This window comes from Pteronotus mesoamericanus, unplaced genomic scaffold (genome assembly GCF_021234165.1).
Source record: "Pteronotus mesoamericanus isolate MK-2021 breed Mesoamerican mustached bat unplaced genomic scaffold, CSHL_Meso_final contig_180, whole genome shotgun sequence".
Classification (NCBI taxonomy): Eukaryota; Metazoa; Chordata; class Mammalia; order Chiroptera; family Mormoopidae; genus Pteronotus; species Pteronotus mesoamericanus.
Genome location: NW_026555076.1, coordinates 1,244,079 through 1,270,519, shown reverse-complemented (window position 1 = coordinate 1,270,519; position 26,441 = coordinate 1,244,079). Strand labels below are relative to the sequence as shown.

The 26,441-nt window shown below is 36.0% G+C and overlaps 1 protein-coding gene across 1 annotated transcript in view; it reads right to left on the bottom strand.

Annotated features, from left to right (window-relative positions):
• The window catches only part of POLR2B (RNA polymerase II subunit B), a 38,359-nt gene extending 12,383 nt beyond the window's left edge, over positions 1-25,976 (bottom strand). Inside the window, exons 1-16 of the mRNA XM_054566784.1 lie at positions 25,831-25,976; positions 22,267-22,339; positions 18,388-18,538; positions 16,260-16,372; positions 15,916-16,135; positions 15,387-15,545; positions 12,693-12,857; positions 10,805-11,001; positions 10,538-10,657; positions 9,551-9,737; positions 6,676-6,819; positions 6,291-6,430; positions 6,080-6,191; positions 2,463-2,617; positions 1,560-1,758; positions 1,068-1,236 (exon numbers count right to left, since the gene is read on the bottom strand). Of these exons, the coding sequence (XP_054422759.1) occupies positions 1,068-1,236; positions 1,560-1,758; positions 2,463-2,617; positions 6,080-6,191; positions 6,291-6,430; positions 6,676-6,819; positions 9,551-9,737; positions 10,538-10,657; positions 10,805-11,001; positions 12,693-12,857; positions 15,387-15,545; positions 15,916-16,135; positions 16,260-16,372; positions 18,388-18,538; positions 22,267-22,339; positions 25,831-25,849 (2,323 nt within the window). The 5' untranslated portion in view covers positions 25,850-25,976. The remainder of the gene's footprint in view (positions 1-1,067; positions 1,237-1,559; positions 1,759-2,462; positions 2,618-6,079; positions 6,192-6,290; positions 6,431-6,675; positions 6,820-9,550; positions 9,738-10,537; positions 10,658-10,804; positions 11,002-12,692; positions 12,858-15,386; positions 15,546-15,915; positions 16,136-16,259; positions 16,373-18,387; positions 18,539-22,266; positions 22,340-25,830) is intronic.
• Between the last annotated feature and the right edge of the window lie 465 nt (positions 25,977-26,441).

The following is a 26,441-nucleotide window of genomic DNA, read 5'->3' as shown; positions in this document are numbered from 1 at the left end:
TGAGAATCTCCTCCCGCAAACTGCTGATTCTCCTTATCAGCTATGTCTCAAATCCTCTCCTGATTTCTTTTCCTAGTGCCTAAAGTTCTGTCCTTCTCTGGATGCATTCTGACTCTGAATTTAACCTCAGCAATTTTACAGTCATCTATAGTTACCATTAATATATCAAAAACTTCACAGCTCTACATTCGACCTTCTTTCAAACCACATTTGCAACTCACCATCAGAAGATCATTTCTTAGACATTCCGACAGCAACTCAAAATCAACATGTCAAAAACAGAATTTATCTTACCTCCAAAACCTCTTCCTTCTTCCAATGTGCCCCCAATCTTATTAATAGTACCTCTCTCCCCTTGATCACCCAAGCCAGGAACACCATAAATATTTCCAATTCCTTTCTTCCCTCTCTTCAGCGTTCCACATCCCATCAGTCATCAAGTCCTATCAAGTGTATTCTAACAGGTTATCTCCCCCCTTACTCTTTTTCAATTTTTTCAGCTCCCACTATTGCTCACAAAAACCACTAGAAAAACCTCTAAATTATCTCCGTGCTAATACTGTATCTGACTCCAATCTACTCCTCAGACAACTGCCAATGATATCCCTAAAATAAATTTCTAATTCTATTACTTTCTTACTCAAAAAGGCTGAATGGGTCTTTGTTCTCAAAATGAAATTCAACCTGCTCCCCTCCACACTCTGAGACAAGCATTACACTCCAGTCATTAAACTGACATGACTCCTGACTGTTCCCATAGGCTGTGTGTTCCTGGATCTAGGCCCTGATAAAACCTTCTCTCATATTCAAATACCCTTTCATCAACTTGAGTCTAAAATGCTACCTCCCCCATGGAATTGGCACTAGACTTTCAACAGGAATCAATCATGTACCTCCATCATAACACTTTCAACATACCTACCTTTTCATGTGTGTTCATGTTTCCCACATTATAAATTCCATGGGAACGGAGACTGTATATGCATTTTATTAACCTTCCCAAGCACCCAGAAAAGTGCCTTAAGCATGACAGGATCTTAAAAAATGTAGAACAAAATTGAACATACCCGCTGGCAGCTCTCTAAACCGTAGATATTCCATAGACCGCGTGGTCACAAGTGGTTTTTGAGGATAATAAAGGACATGAGCCAGTGTATCCATACGCACATGAAAGTTGGTGATATAAACTCCCATAGCCTGCTTACCCATAGCAGACTGGTACGTGTTTCTAGGGGACTAGGGACAGAGATAAAAAAGCAGAATCAATAAAAATTTAATTATTTCTAAAGGAATACACTCTAGAGGTTACTACAGTAATCAGAATATGATTGGTAAAGTTTCTGGGGGGGGTTTCTGAAAGAAAAGTGATACCCCTTTGGAATAATTAATTATTGTTCTTAACAAGTGAAACTCCAGAATAAGCATTAAATTCTGATTCTATAAGAGTTTAACAGCCTTTTCATTAAAAGGCTTTTCTTTAAAAACAACAGACTAATCTCTAACTTCTGTTCTACTTCGTACAATTCCCCACAAATGAGAAGTTAAAAATGGCTACCAACCTGATTATGATCAGGAAATGGAATAATAGATGCACAGACACCAAGAATCATTGACGGGTGAATTTCACAGTGTGTATACGTGGAACAATAAGCCACTTCTTTCTCCTGCAAATCATCTGGAGTCATTGCAAGCATCACTGTTTCTTCTTCAAGAGTATCAATATATTCCACTACCCCACTGGCTACAAGATCCTGCCAACTAAAAAAGAATTCTCTTGATTTCCTTATTTTCTAAACTCTTTTAACTAGGCACTCTATCTAATAAAGAGTATACCTATATTTACTGATACAGAAAGAGTTCCAAAATATCCATATTATTGTTAACAGTGAAAAAAAAGCAAGTTACTGGGCATTATTATTTTTAGTTTTGTTTTGTTCTAAAGAAAGGAATATATTTGTGGGGGTAAGGGGTAAGAATATAAAACATAAATTAAGCTCTGGAGGAATATATACCCAACAGTTAACAGTATTTACTTCTGAAGAGAAGGATATGAATTGGGGGTTTTTATTACATATAGTTTGATTTTTTTTTTAACAATAAAAATATATACACTCATCTATTACTAAAAATAAATTTTAAAGCAGGCCCGTCTTTTTATTAAATTTATTTATATATTGTTCATATTATATATGTTACTTATAGTATTTGTTACTTATTATTATTAGACTTTAACATGTCACAAAGAAAACCCATTAAGTCCCTTACTTGATAACAAAAATTAAGAAAAACAAATGTGAGTGTTAATGAGTGCACAGTTTCTTTTTGGGGTTCTGGCATTAGATAATGATGATGGTTGCACACTCTTGTGAATATATTAAAAACCACTGAACTGTATATTTTAAAATCACTAACTTTATGGTATGTGAATTACATCTCAATTCTTTCTCACTGCATGTACTTACCTGTAGTTGTTATATTCTCTTTCTTTCAATTGATCAATATGTCTCTTCTTTAACAGCAGCTTTTGTTTTTCCACAATCAGAAGCGGTCTACAAATACGGCCTGCATCTGTGTAGATCCGAATCTCCCTCTCTCGAATATCTCTGATCATAGAGACCTAGATATAAAAAAAAAACCCAATCTCATGGACTTTTATTTTCTCTGTATCATTAAGGTTTAGCTAAAAAGACAATAAAACTCCGAATGAATTTCTGGAGCAGCACCCAATTATCAAACAAAATGGACAAATCTTAGTTTATCATTGTTTAATATACTAAAAACCTAGGTATAATTTAAAATTTTATAAAGGATTAATATTAATCTTGGTAATTACAGAGCTGAGCAGCAACATCTAGTAATAATGTCATGCAAGATAAAGCAAATTGAAAAACTATTTTTGGTATCACTAACACTAATAAATGGCATTTCTTATTTTGCCTCTTTGATAATCACATACACTTCCTGCTAGACTTTCAATAACCAGTCCTGTATCATTTTGCCTTAATAATACTTTCCCCTTAATAAGCCTGCCTTCTCCCACTCACCTAGTAAGATAAATGGCTTACAGTCTAGCTGCCCAATATAGCAATTATTAGTCACGTCACTACTGAAGACCTAAAATGTGGCCAATGAGAACTGAGATATGCTGTTAAGTACAAACTACACACTGGATTTCAAAGACAGTATCACCAAAAAAAAAAGTTTTTCACTAATATTTATTTTGATTATCTATTGAAATTTTAATATTTTAGATGCATCCAGTTAATTATTAAAATTATTTTGTTTTTTACTTTTTAATATAGCAACTAGAAATATTTTAATTGAGTATGTGGCTCACATTATATTTCTACCAGATAGTGCTAAAAAATACATTCCTAGAAAATATCAAAAATATAAAAAGTTTGCAATGAACATAATAATTATTAGAAGCACTGCAGAATTTGAAGTACCTATATATTTTAAAAAGTCAAAAAAATAATAATTTCAAGTTAATCATCTAGATCTAATATATAATCTGAGAAGTCAGCTATGAAATGAATTGCCAATGAGCTGCAAGATGAAAAAAATATATTGCTATTTCTCTACAAAAGTACTTTTAAAAAGTGAAAACACATCTGGATACTTTTTATTAAAGAGAAGACTGAGTCTATTTACCAAAGGAAAAGATCTGAATTACTCAGTTTAAAAACAAGAGTAAATCAGCCCCGGCCGGTTGTGTTCGGTCCAGGTTGTGGCATGTCCTAGAGGCACCAATCAATGGTTTTCTCTCACATCGATGTTTCTTTCCCTTTTTTTTCTTCCTCTCTTACCCTCTCTCTAAAACTAAATAAATAAGATTTTTTAAAAAAATAGTTAAGGCATAAAAGCTTTATCAGAAACACCAAGTTCTCCAAAACTAAAGCATCAAAGCCAAAAAAAGCACGTGTTCCAAGTTCTTCACTCACTTCCTATCCTTACAAAACAATATGAGGAGAAACAGAACAGTGTCTGTGAGCAAAAACATGAGGGGCATTCTCAAGTCGCAGGAAAGACATTGCTTTCAAATGCTTTGCCTTGAATCCTTAGAGAATTCCTAGTAGACCATAGCTCTATTAACAGAAGGACATAAATTGAGCTGTGTCCTCTTAAAGGCCAAAGAGCATCTATGTTTCACAGGAAACAGGTGTTCTTCAGTACATTTACAAAGGACTATTGACAAGAAAGCCTAACAAGCCCAATAGATGACTCAAGCTGGATATGGGGAAAATGAAAACTTCTGGTTATCAGGAAATATGAAGAAAAAGAAAAAGCACAGACTACTTCTGAAAAACATATACAATTCTCCCACTTAAAGGCTCCCAACATCACTCTCCAATAGGAGATTAAACTGCCCGGTCCAAGGACACAGGTACATTTATAATGTTCAACAAACATTCAAAGTCTACTATATGTCAGGCACCACGTTCAGAGTGAAAATCCAGTCATAGTAAGACATGTTCCCTATCTCTGAGAAGTTAACAGTGCAGTGAGTGAGTCAGGCAAATAAATCAATAGTTACTATATGGTATAAGCATCCTGCCATACGTATTTAAGTAAATATGCTATCTATAATAGTAATCTAAATATGAGGGTCAATGAACAGTCTACAGGTCAAATCTGCCCTTACCTGTTTTTATATATAAAGTTTTACTGGTTCACATATTGTCTATGGCTGCTTTTCACTACAACACTAGGGCTGAATAAACAACAGACACTATATGGTAAACAAAGCCTGAAATAATATTTGGCCCTTTATAGAAAATGCTTGTCAACCTCAGATCTAAATAAAACTGGGAGGTCAGGTAAGGCATCCTGAAGAAGGTAAGTGTTAATATGCATTTTGCGGAGTAAGTGAGATTTACCTGAAAAAAGTAATAAGCACACCCCTCTCCCTACTGCCTGTTTTTGAGGAGGCACTAGGCCAAAGAGGGCAGAAATACTTCAGGTTGAGGGAATGGACCATGAAAAGGTAAAAAGTCCTAAAACAGCATGAATAATTTAGTTTTACCTCAGAGAACACAGAAAAGCTGAGGAAAGCTCTTAGCAGAAAAACATGGCATTAACAAAGTTCTTATTCATAAAAAATACAGCCAATTTTGGTTCTTGGGCTTTCTCTTAGCCCTGCCTGCCTTCAAATGAAGTATGTTCTTCCTGCCTGCAAGCTGTGAAAACACTGGCTCAAAACCTGGGGTGTTTGCCTGCTAGAGGAAGGCCTGGAGCAACCAAACTCTATTCTCTGCTTTGCCAGGTAGAAAGGAGGCCAGCTATTAGCTTAAGTGTATTACAGTTTCCTTCCCAACTCACTTTCACCTAGATAGACCCCAAAGGTAGATCTGGAAGAATCAAAAGCCTTAATACAGTACACTAAAAGCAAAGCCCTATTTTGGAAAGTAATAAAGCTCATACTATATTTTAATAATTTCTTAAAAACCCATCCTTATCCCAAAGCATTTCAATATCCACCTAAATATGAGAATCACTCAGAAGTGTATCGCACTTTATGAATGTATCTCTGGATTCAGAAGGATCAGAGATGATTAGTCCCTTTTTAAAAGCACTGGTGTGGCTCAGTCAGCTGGGCATCATCCACAAAGTGAAAGATCACAGGTTCCATTTCCGGTCAGGGCTCATGTCTGGGTTGCAGTTAAGTCCCCCATTGGGGTACTTGCAAGAGGCAACCAAATCAATGTTTTTCACATTGATGTCTCTCTCCCTCTGTTTCTCCCTCCCTTCCCCTCTAAAAAAATAAAATAAAAGCATTGTTGTCAGCCTTACAAAAAAATCCTCAAAAAATTTCCTTTTACTTTAAAATATAAGTTATAAAATATAACTTAATAAATTATATGTCAATTTTTTAGAAGCATATATCTAAAGCATTAGAGCAAACAATACCTTATACTAATTGAATTTAGCTCAAAATATCACCTACACTTTTGACAACATATTTTACAATTCAAGGGAAACCAGTTAAAGAAAGATGCCAATACGAATTTTCTATCATCTTATGCCTTGTTTAGAAATCCCACAGATCATGCCCTCTTAATTAAGTGAAGACTCTTACTTCAGACACAATGATATCCATCTGACGTCGTAATTTCCTCAGAGTATTCATAAGCTGTTCAGGATCTTTATGTATTCCAACCCAGCAGCCATTAACAAAAATTTTGGTTGCACTAAAATACAAAACCAAGAGTTTTGCACTTAGTAACTCTACATTAAGCTATAACCAAAAATTAATAATAGCTTTTTTTTTTAATTGTGTTGGTACACACTCAGCAATAGCTGCAGGAGAAATTTCTTCTAAATTTTCCATACTCCATTCTTCTAAAAATTCCAGAATTGGAGAAGGTTGAGATCCAACTGAAATATAGGCCATCAGGGCTAAATTCTTCACAAGTCCTACAGCATGGCCCTTGGAATAATAAAAAAGGATTAGTCACACTGATTTAACATGGCTATCAAAATTCTTTTTCATAAACACTTTTCCTTCAATTTTATTTCAGGATTTACTCTTACTTTCAAAGAACAAAACTATAAATAATATCTTAGTTCCAAACCACACTATGTAATTAAATAAAAACTCACTCTGAAAGTAATTATATCCTACATAATTATTGGCAGACTTTTTTTTTTTTAACATAAATTCTAGCGCATTACCTCTGGGGTCTCAGCAGGACACACCATTCCCCACAGTGTATTATGCAACTGTCTTGGTTTAGCCAACTTGCCATCTCTACCAATAGGAGAATTTAAACGACGCAGGTGAGAAAGAGTGGATGCAAAAGTCAGGCGGTTTAATACCTAGAACACAATGGCAAAGCTTTAAAGTTGGGCATTTCTGTTACATGATCACATTTCTGACAAATACTAGAATGAAGCGAAGTCGTTTTTTTACATATAACCCATTATGCGTCAAACTGACCCCTTTCTGCCTTTCTCCATTCCTTCCCTGGATATTCTTCTTCACCCCCAGTAACTTCCATAATTTAACTGCCCCTTTAAACACGGATGGTAAATATGTAATGTACAGTTCTAACATGCCACCATACAATATAAATGTTTTCTTTATGGAGGGGATTTTTTATTTGTTTTGTCCTCTGTTGCATCCCAGTGCCTAGAACAACACTTGGGATACATCAGGCACTCAGTAAGCATTAACTGCTACCTACTCACATTCCTTTGAACATAGCAGACATCACTAATCCATCCCAGTACTTTTTCCAGGGTGAGACCTCCGAATCCAACAAGGAGATTCAATACTTCAGGATATCAAGCAAGGTAATACTTACAAGTAAGGCAACATTTAGAGGAATATAGAGCAAGCAACACATGCTCAATACAACTAATAACCAATCACCATCTTTCCCAGCCCTTCAACAACCCAAGCCTCCTTACTCTTCCTAAGTCCCCTATCGTTAATGGCATCACCTGTCCCTTAACCCCCCCAATCCGGAACTCTCAAAATTGTTTTCGCCTCTGACTTCCTCGTACCACACATCAATAAACATATCCTGTCAACTCTATTTTCAGATTTTCTCAAACACCCAACCCCTCCATTCCCAATGTCCCAGCAATACACCAGCCCCTTATCTCTTACCTGTACTATAATCACCTCGTAAGTCCCTGCAAAGCCCCCTCCTATCTACCCTCAATTACCAGATAAAAACACAGACATGTTCACATCTCTCACACATTTAAAAAATTTTAAACCAGCTCCCCACCAACTACAGAGGAAAACATTAACTCTCTTCTCAATTAAGTCCCAAACAACCTTCCCGTACCAGTCTCCTAAACTCCTGCACTCCATCAACATTGCCAAACACCCTCTCACCTCCGCACCTTTGACCATGCTACTGCCACAGAACGGAATGCACTTCCCCATTCTGCTCTGCCTGCTCTGTAAAACCATCCGACTCGCCTCCAGGAAGAGCTGCTCTTTTTTCTGTACTCTAGGGAGTTTTCCATTACTTAACTAATCAATCACAAAGTTTTACAAAATGTACTTCCTAAATGGTTCTCAAATTTGACTCCACTCTCCATCTCTCCAAGACTACTCTACTCCAGGTCCTAATTATTTCTCACTTGGCCTGTTGCAATAATCTTCCTCCCACCAACTTTACCCTTCTCAAATCTTTTCTTCATACTGCCAATTATAGTGAAACTACCTAAAGACAAAAATGAACAAGTCACTCCCCTCAATGAGCTGTTCCCAGCTCCCCTCTCCAAAGCCATCTTCCTAACCCTCCCACTTGGATTTGAAAGTCCTAGGCAGCTCTAGCTCCTCCCACATACACCAGCTCTCCTCTCTCCATCCCTTTGTTCAGGATAACAAGAAATCCCCTCCAGTTTTCCTGTGAACCACTGGTTCTCCACTCCTCCCGGGCTTGTCCTATTACCCAGCTGCACTTCAAGATTCAGCTCAGGTGTTACCTCCTGAAGAATGTCTTTTCACCCTCTCAATCTGTGTTAAATGTTTTTTCCAAGATTCCGAGAAAGCAGTTGTGCATCTCTCTCCTTATAATACTTACTGAACCATGTTGTAACTATCTATTTACATCTATCTATGAGTACAGATGGTAAACTACTAAAGATTAGGGATCATGTTTTATTCATCTTTGGATCTCCAATGTGTGGCACAGTCCCTGGCTCATCAAAAGTCCCAATAACCATTCACTGAACTGAACAGGCAACACGGCATTTATCATAATGTAGTTCATGCCTAGTGAGCTCCACTTGAATGAATCTGTTCTCTCTGATAGATGGTGCGCTCCTAAAGGGCTGGAATAGTATCTCATTCATGTTTGTGAATCCAATAACTAAGTATCTTCAATAAATCCTTACTAAATTAAATGGAACTAGAAATTTAACTTTGCTATCAGAAAGCCTCCCAGAATTTCTCAGAGCCTCTAGGTTTCTAGGAATCAAGCACCTGAACTTGGTGTCTGAATGCCATATTAACCATGTGATACTGATACAAGCAAAGAGGCCAAGATCAAAAACAAACAAAAAATCCATACAGTAGATATTACATTATAGATTTTCAATCTTCTATGAAAACTAAATAGAAAAAATTAAAAAATTAAAATGCCTAGTGAGACATTCCCCCATTATTCTACCTGAGAGTAGCTATCGCTGTCACCGTATATACAGCCAACCAACAGAGAAATCAATGTTAGAAGTTCAATATTTTGCAACAAGGGAAGTGGATACCCATTTATATTCTCAGTCAGCTTGTAATATGAAGCTTTTAAGGCATAAAAATTTCACTAACATGGACTGTCTCACCTCTCAAATAGCTACACTAATTTATTAACTATCTTGATGAAAGCCAAAACCTATGTCTCTCTTAGCAACAGTAAAAGCTAATTTAAGACAAATTTCATTTTCATAATTTAAAAGCCTCTAGTGCTTTTATATCTAACCAAGGGCGGGGGGAGGGGCAGGCAAAAAAATTTACATTCAATGACTGAAAGAATCTATTAGACCCGTAACATTTTTCTACCAAGCCCGCAGTCGTAGTCGGCATCCTTACCTGAGATACTCCAGCTCTGGCCTGATGGGCTTTCTTTTGGTCACCCCAGTTTCCAGTAGCTAAAGAATATTTTAGGCCATCAGATATAATTCTTGTTTTAATTGCCAATTCCAAGTTAAAATCCTTCCCTCGATCAATAAACTTCTGTGCATAGATCCTCACTTCTTTCAGCAAATTCTTAAACATGCTGCCAAATAAAATGGTACTGTTTTAAACATATGAAGTCTACGTGATGCATCCATCATAGTAACAGTATCACCCACAAGGGGGCAAAAAGTGGTTGGAGTAGAGAAAGAGAGGTGTTATTACTCTTTTTATGTATAAAGTACAGATGTATCTACAGTACATAAACATATACAGAGAAAGCAACTAGGAGAAAAATGTCAAAAAAGGTTATTTAGTGGGTAAAAAAAAAAGGTTAAAATTAACACTACAACACACTAAATAACAGCACATATATAAAACACTGCTAATATTGTCTTATTTTTATGAACTGTCTACACATTTTATTTTTAAAGATAATTTTTCTAATTATAAAAATATATGTTCACCATAGAAAGTAAGTAAAATATAAAAACGTAACAAAAATAAAAATTACATACAACCCCAATACCGTGGGACAACCACTGCTTATATTCTGATCAAGTTCTCTCCAGCGTTTGTGTTTTTATAAAATGCAAAAGCAGGACTGATAAAAGTTCTATCAGCTCTTAGAAAATCAAGGCAGTAATTCAACTTCTTCAAATGCCTTGCAAAGCTATCAGAGAAATAAAGAAAATGTAAACAAGGACCACAATAAATTGTTCTCACAAACCTGAAATTCTCAGACATGAAGCAGAACTAAATCTGGGCAAGTGGCAAAGAGAATGTAGTTAACTTCATAGGCACCCAATTTGGATGCCAAGATAGTTTAGCATCTCCACATACAATGACCAATCTAAAATGAAATCTCTCTACTTGCAGTAATGTCATTTTATAATTCCTTACCCTCTAAATAAGAATGCAAGTAGCGGTCCAGCAAGATCCAATCTTTTGTTTCCATAGTGATCTCTGTCATCTAATTCTCTTCTACCCAAAGCTGCTAGTAGCAACCTATGAACCATGTACCTTAAAAAAAAGGAAAAAAAAATACACAGTTTTTCCATTTTAAAGTTGACATATTAAAAAATCACTTTTGACATTTTGAGCTTTAAGAAAAGTTTTATCTCAACTACATATTTTGCAAAGAACTTAAAACAATGAAATTTAACATACCCCAGGAAATAAGCTTTTTTGGTCTCACAAAAATCACTGACACCAACATGAGGAAGCATTTCTTTTTGTAAGACTTCTTTTGCATATTTAATTCTTTTCTCTTTAGTGACACCAGGCTTTGCCCCTCTTGAGCCAATGAAATTTAGTGCAACATTCTGTTCTTGGATAACAAATGCTTCATCAAGAGAAGGTTTAACCTATCAGATAATTTACATAAAAGTTATTTTAAAATTCCTATTTTCACCTTAAAAATGAGTTAATAGTTAAGTTACAACATGTTAAGCATCTCGATGAACTTAATCGATTATGCAAATACTTTTAGAAAATCAAGGAATCAAAAAAATCTTAGAACATGAAGACACTTTAGAGATCGAGAGATCTCTTAACAAAATCCATTGATCAGAACTTTCCAGAAAAATACAAAGAATTCCATTTTAAAAGAATAGTGTTTTTCTTTTCTTTTTATTTTAATAAAGAATGGGACAAGTTCCTTCAAAATATCTAAAAGCAGTTTAGAGAAGTTGAATAGTCAAATTAAAATTTACTAACCTACAAATGAATAAATGTGCCAGATTGTTTTAAACCTTGGTTTCAGTGGGTTTTTTCCTATAAATAAAACCTTGTAAGGAATATTTCAACAGTACATTGTTAGGGAGACCTGCATTCCACACCTGCCACTACTGGAGCCATGGTATCTCAGCAGCCATGTAATCAGTTTCCTCATCTACAGGGGCTAGAGAAAATATCTAACTCCCACTTTAGTTCTAACACTGTAAAGTTCCAATTTTACACAATAATGAACATGAGAAATGAGAGGTAACATTTAGTGACTCTGGCCCCTGTAAACACACTTTAAGTCCTATCACATATACTGATATGCCTTTCCTGTCTTTGACTTCCCATGTCCATATATCACTGATTCAAAAGTTTAAATATCCAAATTCCAATCATAGAACCAAAGATCATAAAAAGGTCAGGTAAACCAGTCAAAGTGAAGCTACAATATGTAAACAAAAGTAATCTTTTTAAAGGAAATTGTCATTATGAAACTCTGTTAAGGGTAATACAGAGTTGGAAAAGGGAGTAAGAATAATAATGTATTTTCAGAAAAAGAGATTAAAGCACTTTTGCACAGTTGAATGTTTGACTCACAGACTTGTAACATTTAACTTAAGCCTCATAAGAGCTACAGAAACAGACAGTAATTGTCAAAAACAATGCATATAAGGCAAATTAGGTCTTTCACTTTAGTAAGAAAATTCCAGTTTGGGTATGGTCTGAATTCCATTCAAATCATTTGGGATGCCTTCTGGATAAAAGATAACATGTATTATCTTTTCTTTTAAATACTTAATACTTATTATCTTTAAGTATTTTAAAAAAATAAAAAGCATTCAATTACTGGTGAAAGCTTAACGTAAAATCTAACCAGAACCCATTTTTCTCATGTAACCGTATCAATGAATACTTTAGTAACCAGAATGTATTCCACTTTCTAACTTTGTGACGAATGCTTAGCTTGCATTTTACCTTTCTATAAGTTTGAAATTACTTCAAAATAAAAAGTTTCAAAAAAATAAGATATAAACTACTAATTTTCCCATTTTACTAAATTACATCAGACTGGTATACTTTTATGATTTTCCTTACTACTATTCCTTCTTGCAGCTGTAAATGAACCCTGATGCCTCTAGTTTTCATATTTGTTTTATAGAGAATTATCAGGATAGAACCCAAGGCTGAAGGCTTTTGCTACACAGTAAATGGCATGAGATTTGTGACCAGTAAATTGCTCTTCAGAGCAGTTTCCTACTTGTTTTAAGTAGCAACAATCAGTAACTTTGAACCTTTCGGAAAACACTATAAAAATATTTTGCTTACACATTACCATTTCCATCATCTCTGGGTCTTCAAAATCATAAATAATATGCTCTAAAATATCTCTGTCAGACACAAAACCTAATGCTCTGAACACAATAATGATGGGAACTTCTTGCTTGATATATGGTAGAGTTGCCACAATGCGCTGACCAATAGCACTCTTCTTTGCACCCTGGAAAAATAAAATATCGTTAGAATATGAATACACAGATATAATAGCCATATGAAAACACTCTAAGAACCATTTTAAATATATGTTAATCACTGTATGTTATTTCAAAAGAAGCATGCCTCTCATACTCTAGGGAATGTCCTGTGGCTACTTTTCAAAACCACTGGAACAGATTTATTAATTTTATGGACAGGATGGTCATTTAGATGTGAGAAAACATCCTTTCTCTACTATTGCCGACCAAAATTCTCTCAGAATCATCCAACACTGTATTTGGAAGTGGCTTTTTGGCTGCAAAAGCGTATGAACACTGACCACTCACCCTCTCTACCCATACACATAAAGAAGTCCTCTGGAAGACAGAAAAGAAAGAATATGGACAGACAAATGTTGGGGGAAAAAAGCTAAGCACAGAATGAAAATTAAGTCATTAGCTCAGAACTGGTCTGTGTGCTATCTCCGTGTCTGAACAGACAGCCTATTTCACAAGCTTCATTTTTTCCAATTTCTCTCTCTCTTTAATTGTACACACAAAAATAAAATAAAAATTACTAGCCTAAGCTAGCATACAAACATGGGGCTTCTCAGTTTTAATCATATTTCTTTCCTTCAATACCAAATTCTACCTTCTCTTGGCCTCAAAACCCTGCATTATCTTGATTCCTCTAATAACATTTTCTGCTGTCTTCCTCAACCTGCTCCAGGCCTCCTTCCTTAGAAACCTTACCCCACCTCATAGGTGGTCAGTAACAACTTTTCGTAAATGATACCCAAATCCTCATCTTGGTCTTTTTTCTGTACCCTCAGCCCTCATATCTCCAACTACCATTTGGTTGTTTCTATCAATTATTCCATTCAGTCTATTTGTTTCATCGTAGATCTTTTTCAGAATAAGCAAAACATTAAAAAATAATGCCTATGTCACCCCCCCAAATCTTTTGTCTAAAAATAAAATCAATAGATTCTCTAAAAATAAATTCTTGAAAGTTATTTTATCCAGAATGTCAGGATAGAAATCCCAGAATCTTAAATGGTTCATCCTCATATTCTATCAAACCTATCACTAAATCCAGATGATTTTCCTTTCTCTGCCTCTAATTAATTCATTGTGTCCATAGTTGCCATGATAATCTCTCTAATGCATGTTGTGTCCATATCTTTGCCCTCCATAATTCAGGCCAATGCTTCTCAAAAATAAATGCACATCACAACCACCTCAGGATCTTTTCCAAACACCTGTACTTGGGCCCCTTCCCATTCTCATTTACAAGTAAAAGCCTTTTAAATTAACACCTATTCTACATATATATTTAACTTCAGGATTTCAAGATTTTTATCTTTGGAATAAAACTTATAAAAAGTGACATCAGACTCTGCAGAACTATTTGTAAGTGCACAAATCTGGAAGCCTAAATGTGCACCTTAAGAGAAATAGTTAAATTATGCTACATCTGCATATGGAATATCACAGCCCAAAAAGAATGATGAAGAACCGATCTAAACATGATTTTAAAGGATACCAGCAGAGTGTGCATGGTATGCTCCCACTTTTATTTTTTGCATTAAGACTATTTCTGGACTGATTCACAAGAAATTTTCAAAAGCAGCTGTCTCTAGGGAAGAGACTTGGGGATTAAACACTACTTTTTATAGATACCTTTTATTGTACTTCTTGAACTATTTTATCATGCATGTATAACTTACTCAAAAAATTTTTGATTAAAAATGTACATGAAATTAAACAGAGATAATTACAAGTACTTTCCAAGACAGCTATAAAGATTAAATTAAGCAATCTGAGTAACTTAATTGGCATACAGCAAATATTCAAGGAACGCTAGCTATTATTAGATTAGATTATTTTAAGTAACATGCCTATGGTAGGAAGCTTCAATGGTAGTGCCCGACAATCGCTGCCTACTACTATTAACACCTGTGTAATTCCCTCTCATTGAGAGCGAGCTGAGCATACTGACTTGCACCTAACAAAACGAGTACGGCAGAAATGATAAGATGTTGCTTCCAAGATTAAATTATAAAAGACTGTGATTTCCACCTTGCTTGTACACTCTATGGCTCTTCTCGATTACTCTCTCTAATGAAGCAAGCTGCCATGTTATCACCTGCTATATAGAGGGAACCCATGTGGCAACTAAGAGAGGATTCCAGCCAATAGCCACCAAGGAACTGACACTTGCCGTTCAAGAGCCCATGGTGAACTGAATCCGGCCAACAACCACATGACTTAGCTATAAGATGACTGCAGTCTAGGCAAACACATTGATTGCAGCCTTAGAGAGATGTTCAATTAGGGGACCCAGCTAAACCACATCAAGATTCTGGACTTACGGAAACTGTAAAATGATATATGTTGCTATTGGAGTAATTTGTTACACAACAATAAGTAAATAATACAATGCCTGTCATGTAACACGGACAGTATGTTCAAGAAAAGCTTTCTGACTAAGAATGTAGTCTGGTAAATTACAAAAAGGAATAAACCCAAAGAAATCATATCCCAGTCCATACCTGTCCTCCTCTTGCCAGCATGCTAACCCAAATCGTACTGGTAGGTCGGGAAGAATTCTCCAGACATGATCTACACTCTCCTGTGTAGGCATATTTAGAATCCTTTTTGGCAAACACATAGACTGTGTTTGTTGCCATTTTCTCTTGGGCAATCAGAACCTATAAGGACAATAAAAAAGTTACACCCACAAGGTCCTTGAAATAGTAAGAAGAGTGAAATCTCTATTTTAATTTAATCTGATAATACAGGCTCACTGAAACAAGAATTCTTGAATTTTACAAATTCCATTTCGCATAAATACATCATAGAAACAAGTTAGCTCAAACAACAGACCTTATTTCTAGTGCATATTATATAGTACAGCTAAATGAAATTTTGGTTTATGTAAGTTCAACTGTCACACCTTTAAATATTTCAACTGCCACTTCCAGGTTATTCTGCATAACAGTTTACGTCTTAATTTCAACTTTCATAATTTTAACCTTAATCATCATTGTGTAAATTTTTTTTTTAATAATGCTACTATACCTTTTCTGATCCATTAATAATGAAATAGCCACCAGGATCCAAGGGGCATTCATTCAATTCACAAAGATCACGATCCGTTAAGCCATTCAACAGGCAGTACGTTGAACGCAACATAATTGGAATTTTTCCTATAAAAGTTTTCTGATGCTGAGTCTGAAGCTGCTCTTCACCTTCTTTAATAACTGTTTTTGTTATATCAACATAAAGTGGAGCAGAATACCTTCAAAAATAAAAGTAGAACATAATAAGTAACAGTAAGGTATTTGCTAAAACTCTCAACTCGTTAAACTTACATTTTCTGAGTTATATTTCACTATCAGCTGCTACAGAGAAATCTTTCTTACGTGAGATTTCTTAATCTGGCCTCATTTGGCATCATTGGTGACGGAGCACCATCCCTTTCCCAGTGGGTAGGCTTGGAGAGATAAATTTGTTCAAACTTCAGCAAATATCTTGGCTGAAATAAAACCAAAAAAACCATAGAGGGTAAATAATTTTTTTTCCATGTAAGCTTTAATGATTCAATTTCAATCCACATTAACATTTTGAATAGACAAGGCCATAGGAACTGATGAAATTAATCCACTTTACCAATACAGGGAATCTCCAAAATCAACATCCTTATTCCATAGATGTCATATTTTACACTTAATCACTTTCTTAAGGCAGATAACAAAAAAAGATTTAATATATCACAAGTAAGTAAAGACTATGCACATATCATAGGCTCTAAGTTTATAACAAACAGTTTAAATGTATTTATATTAAAGATCTACATGGTTTCATGTGCCCTCTTCTTAGGGTCAGAAGTACAAAGTTACCAGGAAACAAAGAAAGACAATTTAAACAATTAGAGCTTCCCTCTAATACAATCAATACAACACCGGAATAAAATGCACTTAATTCTTAAACATACAAAAAAATACTAGTTATTCTACATAAAGTACTAGAACTTCCAACCCTAGTTGACTATAGCTCAGCCAACAGCATAGAAAAAAAAGGGGGGGCAGATTTCAAATAAATTATCTATTTGTGCCCTGGCTGGTGTGGCTCAGTGGATTGAGTGCTGGCCTGTGAACCAAAGGGCTGCCTGCTCAATTCCCACTAAGGGCACATGCCTGGGTCCCTAATTGGGGACATGCAAGAAGCAAACACACGTTGATGTTTCTCTCCCTCTTTCTCCCTCCTTTTCCATCTCTCTACAAATAAATAAAATCTTAAATATATGTAGATACACACACACACACACACACACACACACGCTGCCCAATAACAAGATCCATGAGAGCTTTCCAGAGACAAATAGGTAGTGAATTTCTCTCTAAATCAAATCTCAGAGGAGAAGATGGGACTAAACAGACCACTGAAGGTAAATTACTGACACTCAAGTTTCCCAAAAAGGAGTAGGTAAAGGGCAAAGAGAACTGGTGATGATAATGAAGCAAAGGGATGCCTTCCACCTACTCCTTATTTCCACCATCACCCTAGCCTAGGACATTATTATTTTTAAACCTAGCCTATTCCAAGATTTTTCAACAATTCCCTATGCATCCAAATACATCTAAAGCCTGGGACCACCTGGTTCCATCTCATGTTCCATTAACACCCATCCAAAACAGATCAAACCAAAAATCAGTCTGGATATTGTGGTCCCCAGTCCATCCCCAAGCCAAACACATCAAGCATTTTCTTGCTGAAATGCCTAAGTATCTTTTCTCTACTAAGATAAGTTCCTCCCTGCCCTTTACAGTCCTTCAAATACTTTTTATGATTCCTTATACTGTGAAAGAAAAAAGTGGGTTTTTCTGAAGGAATATGATTTTTTTAGCTTGCTTCATCTTAGTTCTGAGTTCCTTCTTCCCAACTATTAAATACCTACTATCTGAATAAGGATTAAGGTTTTGGATTACAGTTGACCCTTGAACAACACCCCACCCCCCAATTCCATGCAGTCAAAAATCTGCTTTTAATTTTTGACTCCCCCAAACCTTAACTACTAATAGCCTATTGTTGACTGGAAGACTTACCAGTAATGTAAGAAGTTAATTAACACATTTTGCATGTTAAATGTATTACACAATACATTTATACAATATTCTTTATATTATACAATATTCTTACAATAAAGTAAGCTAGAGAAAAGGTTATTAAGAAAATCATAGGAGAAAGTATTTTTGGTATTGTACTGTACTTATCAATATTGTAAGTTTACATAATCTGTGTACATGATGAAAAAAACCCACGTGTATATGACCTAGGCATTTCAAATACATGTTGTTCAAGGGCAACTGTACTTGCAAAAAGGCATCTCTCCATTTGTAAGAGTAAAGTAGGAGCTGACTGAAGACACATAAGTACTCTGCTAAAAACACCAACTGACTTTTCTTTAACCTTTAAGTCAGGTGAGAAAACTGAAATTTCCAATCAATATTCTCCTTTACTTACATTACTTTATTAGAATAACCATCTTACCGGTTCTTCAACTTCCCCACTAGCATGCTGAGCTTCAGCCTGTAGGTCTATAGGTGGAGCATCTTCCACAATTCTTTGAACAGACATCTGAATAAACTCATCAAAAGAATCCAGCTGTTGTCTGACCAAGCCTTTCTCGTCAAAATAGGAACTGGGAAAATATTTGAGTTCATAATTAGTTACAACTCAGTGATGTTTTCTAGTATATTTACCCATTTTCATTATAATTAAATTCAATAAACAATCATTAAATACCAACCACCATACGCCCATCACTATGAGATATCCAAAAAAGGGGTGATACTAGGAAAACTTTCTTTGTAGAACTTAAGTTCATAGGAACAAGACTTATACTTATGGGTTAAATAATTAAAGCACAACTTAAGAACTATAAGGGAGCACTAATTTACAAATGTCCTTTATAGATAAATTTCATCCAACCTCTTAGAAACATTTCTTGAAAAAAATTTCAGGAAAGAAAACTAAAAAAAAAATGCAGTCAAAGATAAAAATAAGAACTCTAATTTGAATAAGAGGGAAGATGATATCAATGATCTTTAAAATAGGAACATATTAAGAATTTCAATTTTAGGTTAAACATAGTTCTATTTTGAGTATGTTGAAGGTGAAATGAGAGTTAAGGCATTTAAGTGAAAATAGCAAATGACTGATGACAAAAAAAAAAAATGGATCAGAGCTAGTAGCATAGGTACAGAAATCACATAGTGAAGCCCTAAAGAAGGATACAGAATCTAAAAGAGCAGACGTTATTGTTTATTGTTTATAAAGAACAGACACTTGTTCATGTGAGGGATGGGAAAAGAAACACTTCCATCATACATAAAGAAACGAGTAGATATAAATACAAGAGGAATCTCACTCCTCACCACCACCCAAGAACAGTTGCATAGCTGGTCATTAGTGAGACTAGAAGAACTCTGAGATCCAACGTCATCCTAAGGACTAACCTATCTCATCACCCCTCAGCAGCAGGAACTGCCCCGCCAGCACACCTCCACATCTCAGCTCCTCCACTTCTGACCTGTGCATCTTATATCCATGATACCCCCCCTTAGCTTCCGCTCCCCTGCCCCAGTAACTACTGACTCCACCTCCCACCCATTTTCTGAGACAACATGCACAGCCCAACTCATCACCTTCCTCCCGTTTGGAATCATCAGGTCACCTCACGGATCACTGGCTCGTCTATAGATTGGCTTTGGGTTAAGGTCCCACCCTGATTTAATCCACTACAACCACCAAAGTTACAAGTTTGATCCTATGGCAGATAACACAACACACAATGCTTGCATAAGGTACAGACTTAAGAATGGCGGGGGCAATTTCCTTCTACAGACACTGTGAGCTAACAGGAAAGGAACGCCTCACAGCCACTTACGTCAGCCTCTGATATTTAAGAAACACATGGAAAGCACTGTCTGTTACTATAAATAGCAATGGTTTTTATGGATAATGATAAAAAAATCTTTACAAAACAATGGACAAGTTCCATACCCCTAGGAAGCTGAGCCATAGCTACTTTCCCCAAAATCATCAGAACAGTGCTTCATTAGAATGTAATCCTTTAAGTGCCTAAATTATATATTTTACATTTATATCTAATATTATTATTATTTTACCATAAGTCATCTTACTGAAATCACTAGTGATATGTTATCGCATTCATGTTGCTTGGGAAAGGTCGCTCAATGTTAAAAAGCAAAAGAACAAAACATCATCTCACAATAACCACAGCACTTATAGTCCATTAAAATGTAAGTCAAATCATTTATTTTGTAAAAGATATTAAATGTGGTGACCATTCACAATATAGTATTTTATCCTTCAGCAACCTACCACATATGCTGAGAACAATTCATTTTCATCTAAGACCAAAATATTCTTTGAATATAGGTATATCCCACAGCACATCTACTGTTTTTATTTCCTGGTAAAAGGCCTCTTGGTGGTTAATATTCAAACATCATAGAAAACCCAAATGTCTCAATACAAAATGTTTATAGCCCATGTTTAATAGGAAAAATATATTCTGACTTCCTAAAAACTCCATACATTTTTAAAAAACAATGTTGAGAAGAGGTTCAGTTATATTCCTAATACACACGGCAGAATGTCAGAAGCATGTGTTCTTTGAAAAGGAAGAAAATGTCAACCAAGAGGATGTGCATCCTGGAGCTGGTGGGGCTCAAAGAGGCACCATCATGTTACATATACAAAGCAGGATGTTAGTTTATTACTTAAGGAAAGTTACTTTTCTAACCTGTATGTAAGGCTTCTTCCTGAGTCTTATTACATTTTAATTACACTTAGAATTAGGGGGATTTGGGTTGAAATACAACCTATTGTAACTTTATCCATTTAAAATAAAAGGAAAACAAATCAAATTAACATCACCAGTAAGAGACAAATAGGCATTATGTGCTCCCAAGAGCAGACCATCACTGCTACCAAAAGTAGTCTCCTGAATCTAATTTTAGGAAAACATCAGACAAGTTCTAAACTAAGCGTGTTCTAAAAAGTAACTGGCCTGCCCCGACTGGTGTGGTTCTGTGGGCTGGGTATCGTCCCACAAACCGAAAGGTCAATTCCTGGTCAGGGCACATGCCTGCGTTGCTGGCCAGGTCCTCGTTGTGGGTGTGTGAGGCAACCTATTGATGTTTCTCTCTCACATCAAAGTTTCTCTCTCTCTCTTTCTCCCTCCCGTCCCTCTCTCTAAAAGTAAAGAAATACAGTGTTGAAAAAAATAAAAAATAACTGGCCTGTATTCTTCAAAAATGTCAAGGTCAAAAAAAAAAACCCCAAAAAACCGACTGAGGAACTATTCTAGGTTATAGGAGAAAAAAGGATAAACCACGAAAACCAAACGTAATGTGTGAGCACAGGTTGTATTCAGAATCAGAAAAAATAATTTATTTTGCTATAAACAATATTAGTGAGACAAATAGCAAAATCTGGGTAAGGTCTATATATTAAATAAAATTATTATTGAGTTGGCCAGAAAGTCCATATGGTTTTTTCCATAAAATAAAAGATACATTTTTCATTTTCACCAACAACTTTATTGATTTGGATATTGTGAGTATGTAGGCTGTCTCCCACAATTGGCTTCTAGTGGATAGAGGCCGGGGTGCTGTTAAACATCTTCCAATGCATCAGACAGCTCCACGGCAAAGAATTATTTGGCCAAAATGTCAACAGTACCAAGACACTTTGCAAACCACTTCTGACACGGTCAGTCAGTCACAGAACCTTCTGCATATACTGCACAAACCTTGCATTTCAGATGTATTTTTACCTTTCCTGAAATAATAAAGCATAATATGCCAAAATGTTGCATATTTTCTTCCACCTTCCATATTAAAATGGTTGCACAAAAATTTATCAATTTTAATTAAGTATTTTTTAATGCACGCTGATATGACACAATACAATCTAACAAAATAGTTTCAAATGAAGTTAAAGGCAACTAAACATTGCTAGAGCTATCACATAGAAAACACTAAGTGAACTTTTTGGCCAACCCAACATATTAATTTCCTGATTTTTATGACGTTATGTAAAATAATGTTTTTATGTCTAAAACTTATTCTCAAATGTTTCAGGAAAAATATGGAGAAAGAAGACAAAGACTATATAGTAAAAGGTTAACTAACATTTAGATAAAGTTATACATGAACCCTTTGTGTAACCTTTCTATAAGCCCAAAATACTTAAAATATAAACAAACAAACAAACAAACTGGCTCTCATGTAACACATTCACATAGAACATTTAATTTTCAAGAACAGAGTAAGTAGGAAATTCCTTCATAGGTTATAGTTCCTTCTAAAGTTTATTCAGTTTAGTCCAAAAAGTTACCTGATTACAATCCAGCATGCTTCTTGCCACAAATCAGGGGTGATTTCATCATCATCCTCATCATATTGCATATCTGCAAAAAAGAAAAATATTGCACTAGTTTGGAATAAAATGCTACTAATTAACATCTTGCTCCAAAGATGTTAAGTAGGTGGGAATATATTTACTCTCTGCTAAATAAAAAGCAATTTTTTCACCTTGCTTTTCAAAAATTTCAATTATATTAATTAAATTATAATTAAATTACATAGGCATACATCTATGTACAGGTCTATATCACATAGGTATCCTCCCAAGATACAGAGGCCTCATTACAAAGGTTCAGCGTAAGTGTGAATTCGTAGTTCTTCATCTTCTCCAGAAAGTCCATGTAATTCTCATTAACAGCTAACTATGAAGGTAACTAGGAGCAAGCTCACAGTCCTCTGGTCATTAAACCCCTCAGAGACTGGAGTCAGAGATTGAGGTTAAGAGTGTGGAGATAGAAAAGGGGTCCAATAGCTGAGCAATACATTAAGGTTAGGTGGACCATTACAGCAATATATCATACATGTCCATATGATTTTCCAATCATATTCTCCATTTTACAAGCTTTTTTAATTGTGATCTTGACATTCCTACCATCAAAATATAGGGGTCTATGTTCCCTTCCTTTGAATCTGGGCAGGTTTTTTATTCTCCAATAACTAAAACAATGAATGCAGCTACAGGTTATAGTGGGAGGGATAGAAAGTATTCCAAACAGAAAATACAACTTGTGCAAAAGACTCCGCAATGAAAGATATTCAAGAAATGAAAGAAGGTCAATATAGTTGAACTATGTAGTGTGAAGCTGGGATTGGCCAAAGAGCTAGGTCTTCACTAATAGAGATTTGAGGAACCCATCTAAGATTCAAGCAAGGGTAGAGCTACATCAGATTTTCATTTCTGAAAAATCACTATGTCTACTCTATGGAGAGTGGATTGGAGAGGCAAGAAAACTAGCAGTAAGGAGACTGAGTAAATAATCCAAGCAACAGAGGGTGATGGCCTGAATTAGAACTACGGCAGAGGGGACAAAGAAGTTACTAGATTTCACATATTTAGGAGAGAGAACCCCCAAAGCATGATAACTAATTAGATATAGGGGTGAAGGAGGGCAATTAAGAATGATGTCCAGGTTCTGGTTTCAACAACAGAAGGTGATACCACTCACTAAGATGGAAAACACAGAAGAAAACATCTTTGGAAAAAGGACTGGTAAAGGAAAATGCTCAGTTTGAGCAGTGACAAGTTTGAGGGGCCTGAGAGATAAACCTGTGAAACTGTCCATCTGGCCTGGAGATATATTTTCAGAAGTCATCCACATACTGATGGTAACTGAAGCCATAAAGAAAGAATGAAATCATCCAGGACGAATGTGAACAACAGAAGACATAAGAAGAAAAGTCACATAGGTAAGAATTAAGTGACAGTGATGTGGCAAAAGACAGGAGTGAGTTTTCAGGAGTAGGCTGTCAACAATGTTGAATACAATAGGGTTTGGATAAAGTTTAAAAATGTCAACCCTGGCTAGGTATCTCAGGTGGTTAAAACATTGTCCCCGATATTCCATGGTTGCAGGTTTGATTCCTGTTCAGGGGACATAAAAGTAGTAACCAATGAATGCATAAGGGAAAGAACAAATTGTTGTTTCTCTCTCTTACTGATAAATAGAAAAAAAAAATTTAAGTTTAAAAATGTCTACCTTACTTATCAATTGAGAAATCACTGATATTAAAAAAAGCTCTTTACTGTAGTGGCATGAGCAGAATCAGATTGCAGTGGGTTGAGGAAAACCTGAAGCTGGAAATTAGAAACAAGAACAGCCTATTCTTTTTAGAAGCATACTGTGATGGCAGGAGAAAGGCAAAATATTGGAAGGAAAGGGAAAAAAATAAAAGAGTTTAACTCATTTTCTTGCAGACAAGAGAGATTTAATGTTTCACATAGAAGTCAGGTGAAAAGGAATATCTAAAAACTGATGGAGACATATCTAACTAAGATATCAAAGGACAGAGGCAGAAATGAAATGTAAACTTGATTCTGAAACAGATTTGATAAATGGGATAACTTGTAACTCTTTTTTTGACAGCATTATTATACAATGTTAATGAGAAGATAAAGCAATCATTATGGTCACTTGACATCATCTAACAAAACATTAAATGTGTTTATCACTTGACGTGACAATTCTACATCTAGAAATTATCTACAGACATACCTGTATTGGACAAAATGACATGTACAAGATTATTCATTCCAGCACTGTTTGAACCAGAAAAAAAGTGGAAAGAATCCAAATACCCACAATAAGACACTACTTCAGTTATGGTATCCACTCAAACTAGGTAGCTGTGGGGGAGGGAAAAGAGGACACTCTCTATATATTAACATGAAAATCTAGATATATATAAGGCAAAAAATAAAAACACAGAAAAGTGTAAATATTCATCTGTAAAGGGGGGAAATACAATCCCATTTATTTGCTTGAATTGCATACAGAATTATGAAGTGATAAGACTCAAGGACCAGGGATTACCTGCTGTGCAGGGGCTTCACACTGGACAGGTGGTGGACAAGAAAGAGACCTGACACATGTTCTGGCTGTGAGACACAAGAACGTATTACCTGCTCAAAAAATGAAACTAAAAAACTTTTTTGAATTTCTTTTCCATTGAGATAAGAGTTAAGGAAAATGTAATGATGCTAATAAATTTCTAGACTCAGTTATAAATGAGACAAAAAAAGTTTAAACAGCAGAGTTTAAGCATTTGTTTTCCTATTTTTTCCATTAAGCAGTTGAGGGAACAAGAAGAAATGTGAGGGTGGCCACAGAATTGAGAGAAGAAAGTGAAGTCTGAAATCGCAGCTGTGGAGAATGGAAGAGAGATCTTTCAAAATACACAATGAAAATACACTAGATATGATTAATCACATATGTGAAAAGTAAATCATATATGTGAGAAGAAAAAGACCTATTGGCCCAGTTAACCGTCATTTTGTGGGAAAAGGAAATTTAAAGGTCATCTTCTAAGACGACTTAGATACACGACAGCATGAAGGACTGCCAAATTGGTCCAACCACCACCCCCCGCCACACGCACACACACTCTCTTCTTTGTTCCCAGTGTAATTCCAGAGCCTCGCACAACGCCTCACACAGACTGACGCTCCAAAATTCAACTGTTCAATAAATCAAATAACTCTGGCCTTAAGGAAATGAAAAAAACGTGCCCTTTACTTAAAAGTCAAAACAATCTGTCTTACAGTTCTACATGCTATTTAGAATACGGGAAGGTAGTGTTGATTCATCGAGTAAGCAGTGGACAGGACACTATCACGCTGACCGGGAACATTGCTGCACTCCCTGAACCCTCCACCTCTCGCAATCCCGGCTTCGTTCCGGGTCTGGGGTAAGTGGGGTACACGACTGGGGGCACTTGTGGCGGGATAGGGGGAAGGCCGCGAATCCTCAATTTGTCCAGCTCCCCACGACTCCATCCTTAAGTGGATCTCCGCGGTGTGTTCTGAAGGGTCACCTACCCTCGTCTGCGTCATACATATTGGCAAACGGTTCACCGAACTCCTAATTCTTGAAATCGCAGACAGAAAGGTACGCAGCAACCACCGGCACCCCGAACGTGAGACAAAGTGATTTCCGCCTCCGGCGTTCCCAGAATACTCTGCGTCTTCCGCCAGAGGCCACCCGCAAGCCAGTGTTAAAGTCTGCGCCTGCGCATAGTAGATCAAGGCTTGGGCCGGGCTAGAATTGCGCAGGCGCAAATTGTGGGCGACCGCCTCACGTAGCTGATTGCGCGCACATCTAGTACAGTCTGAGGATCGGATCCAGCCAATGAAGGTTTTTGTTTGTTTTTCAATGTTATTACACAAATAACGACATCTGAAAAAAAAGAAAGCCAATACTTATTAATAAAAAATTTTCATTCCGGCCGTAAGTCCGCGACATTTAATGCTCTAGTCTTTGCACTTTTAAGGACAAAAACCAATACTTTTTAAAACGCAACTGTGGGTGGGTTTGGCCAGTAGTGGCGTGTTGAAGAAACCTGAGAGTGACAAAACCCTCACTAGCCTCTTCATTACACCCAGCACAATCTAGGTCCTGGTAACTTTGCCGCAGATTTAAGCGGGATCTC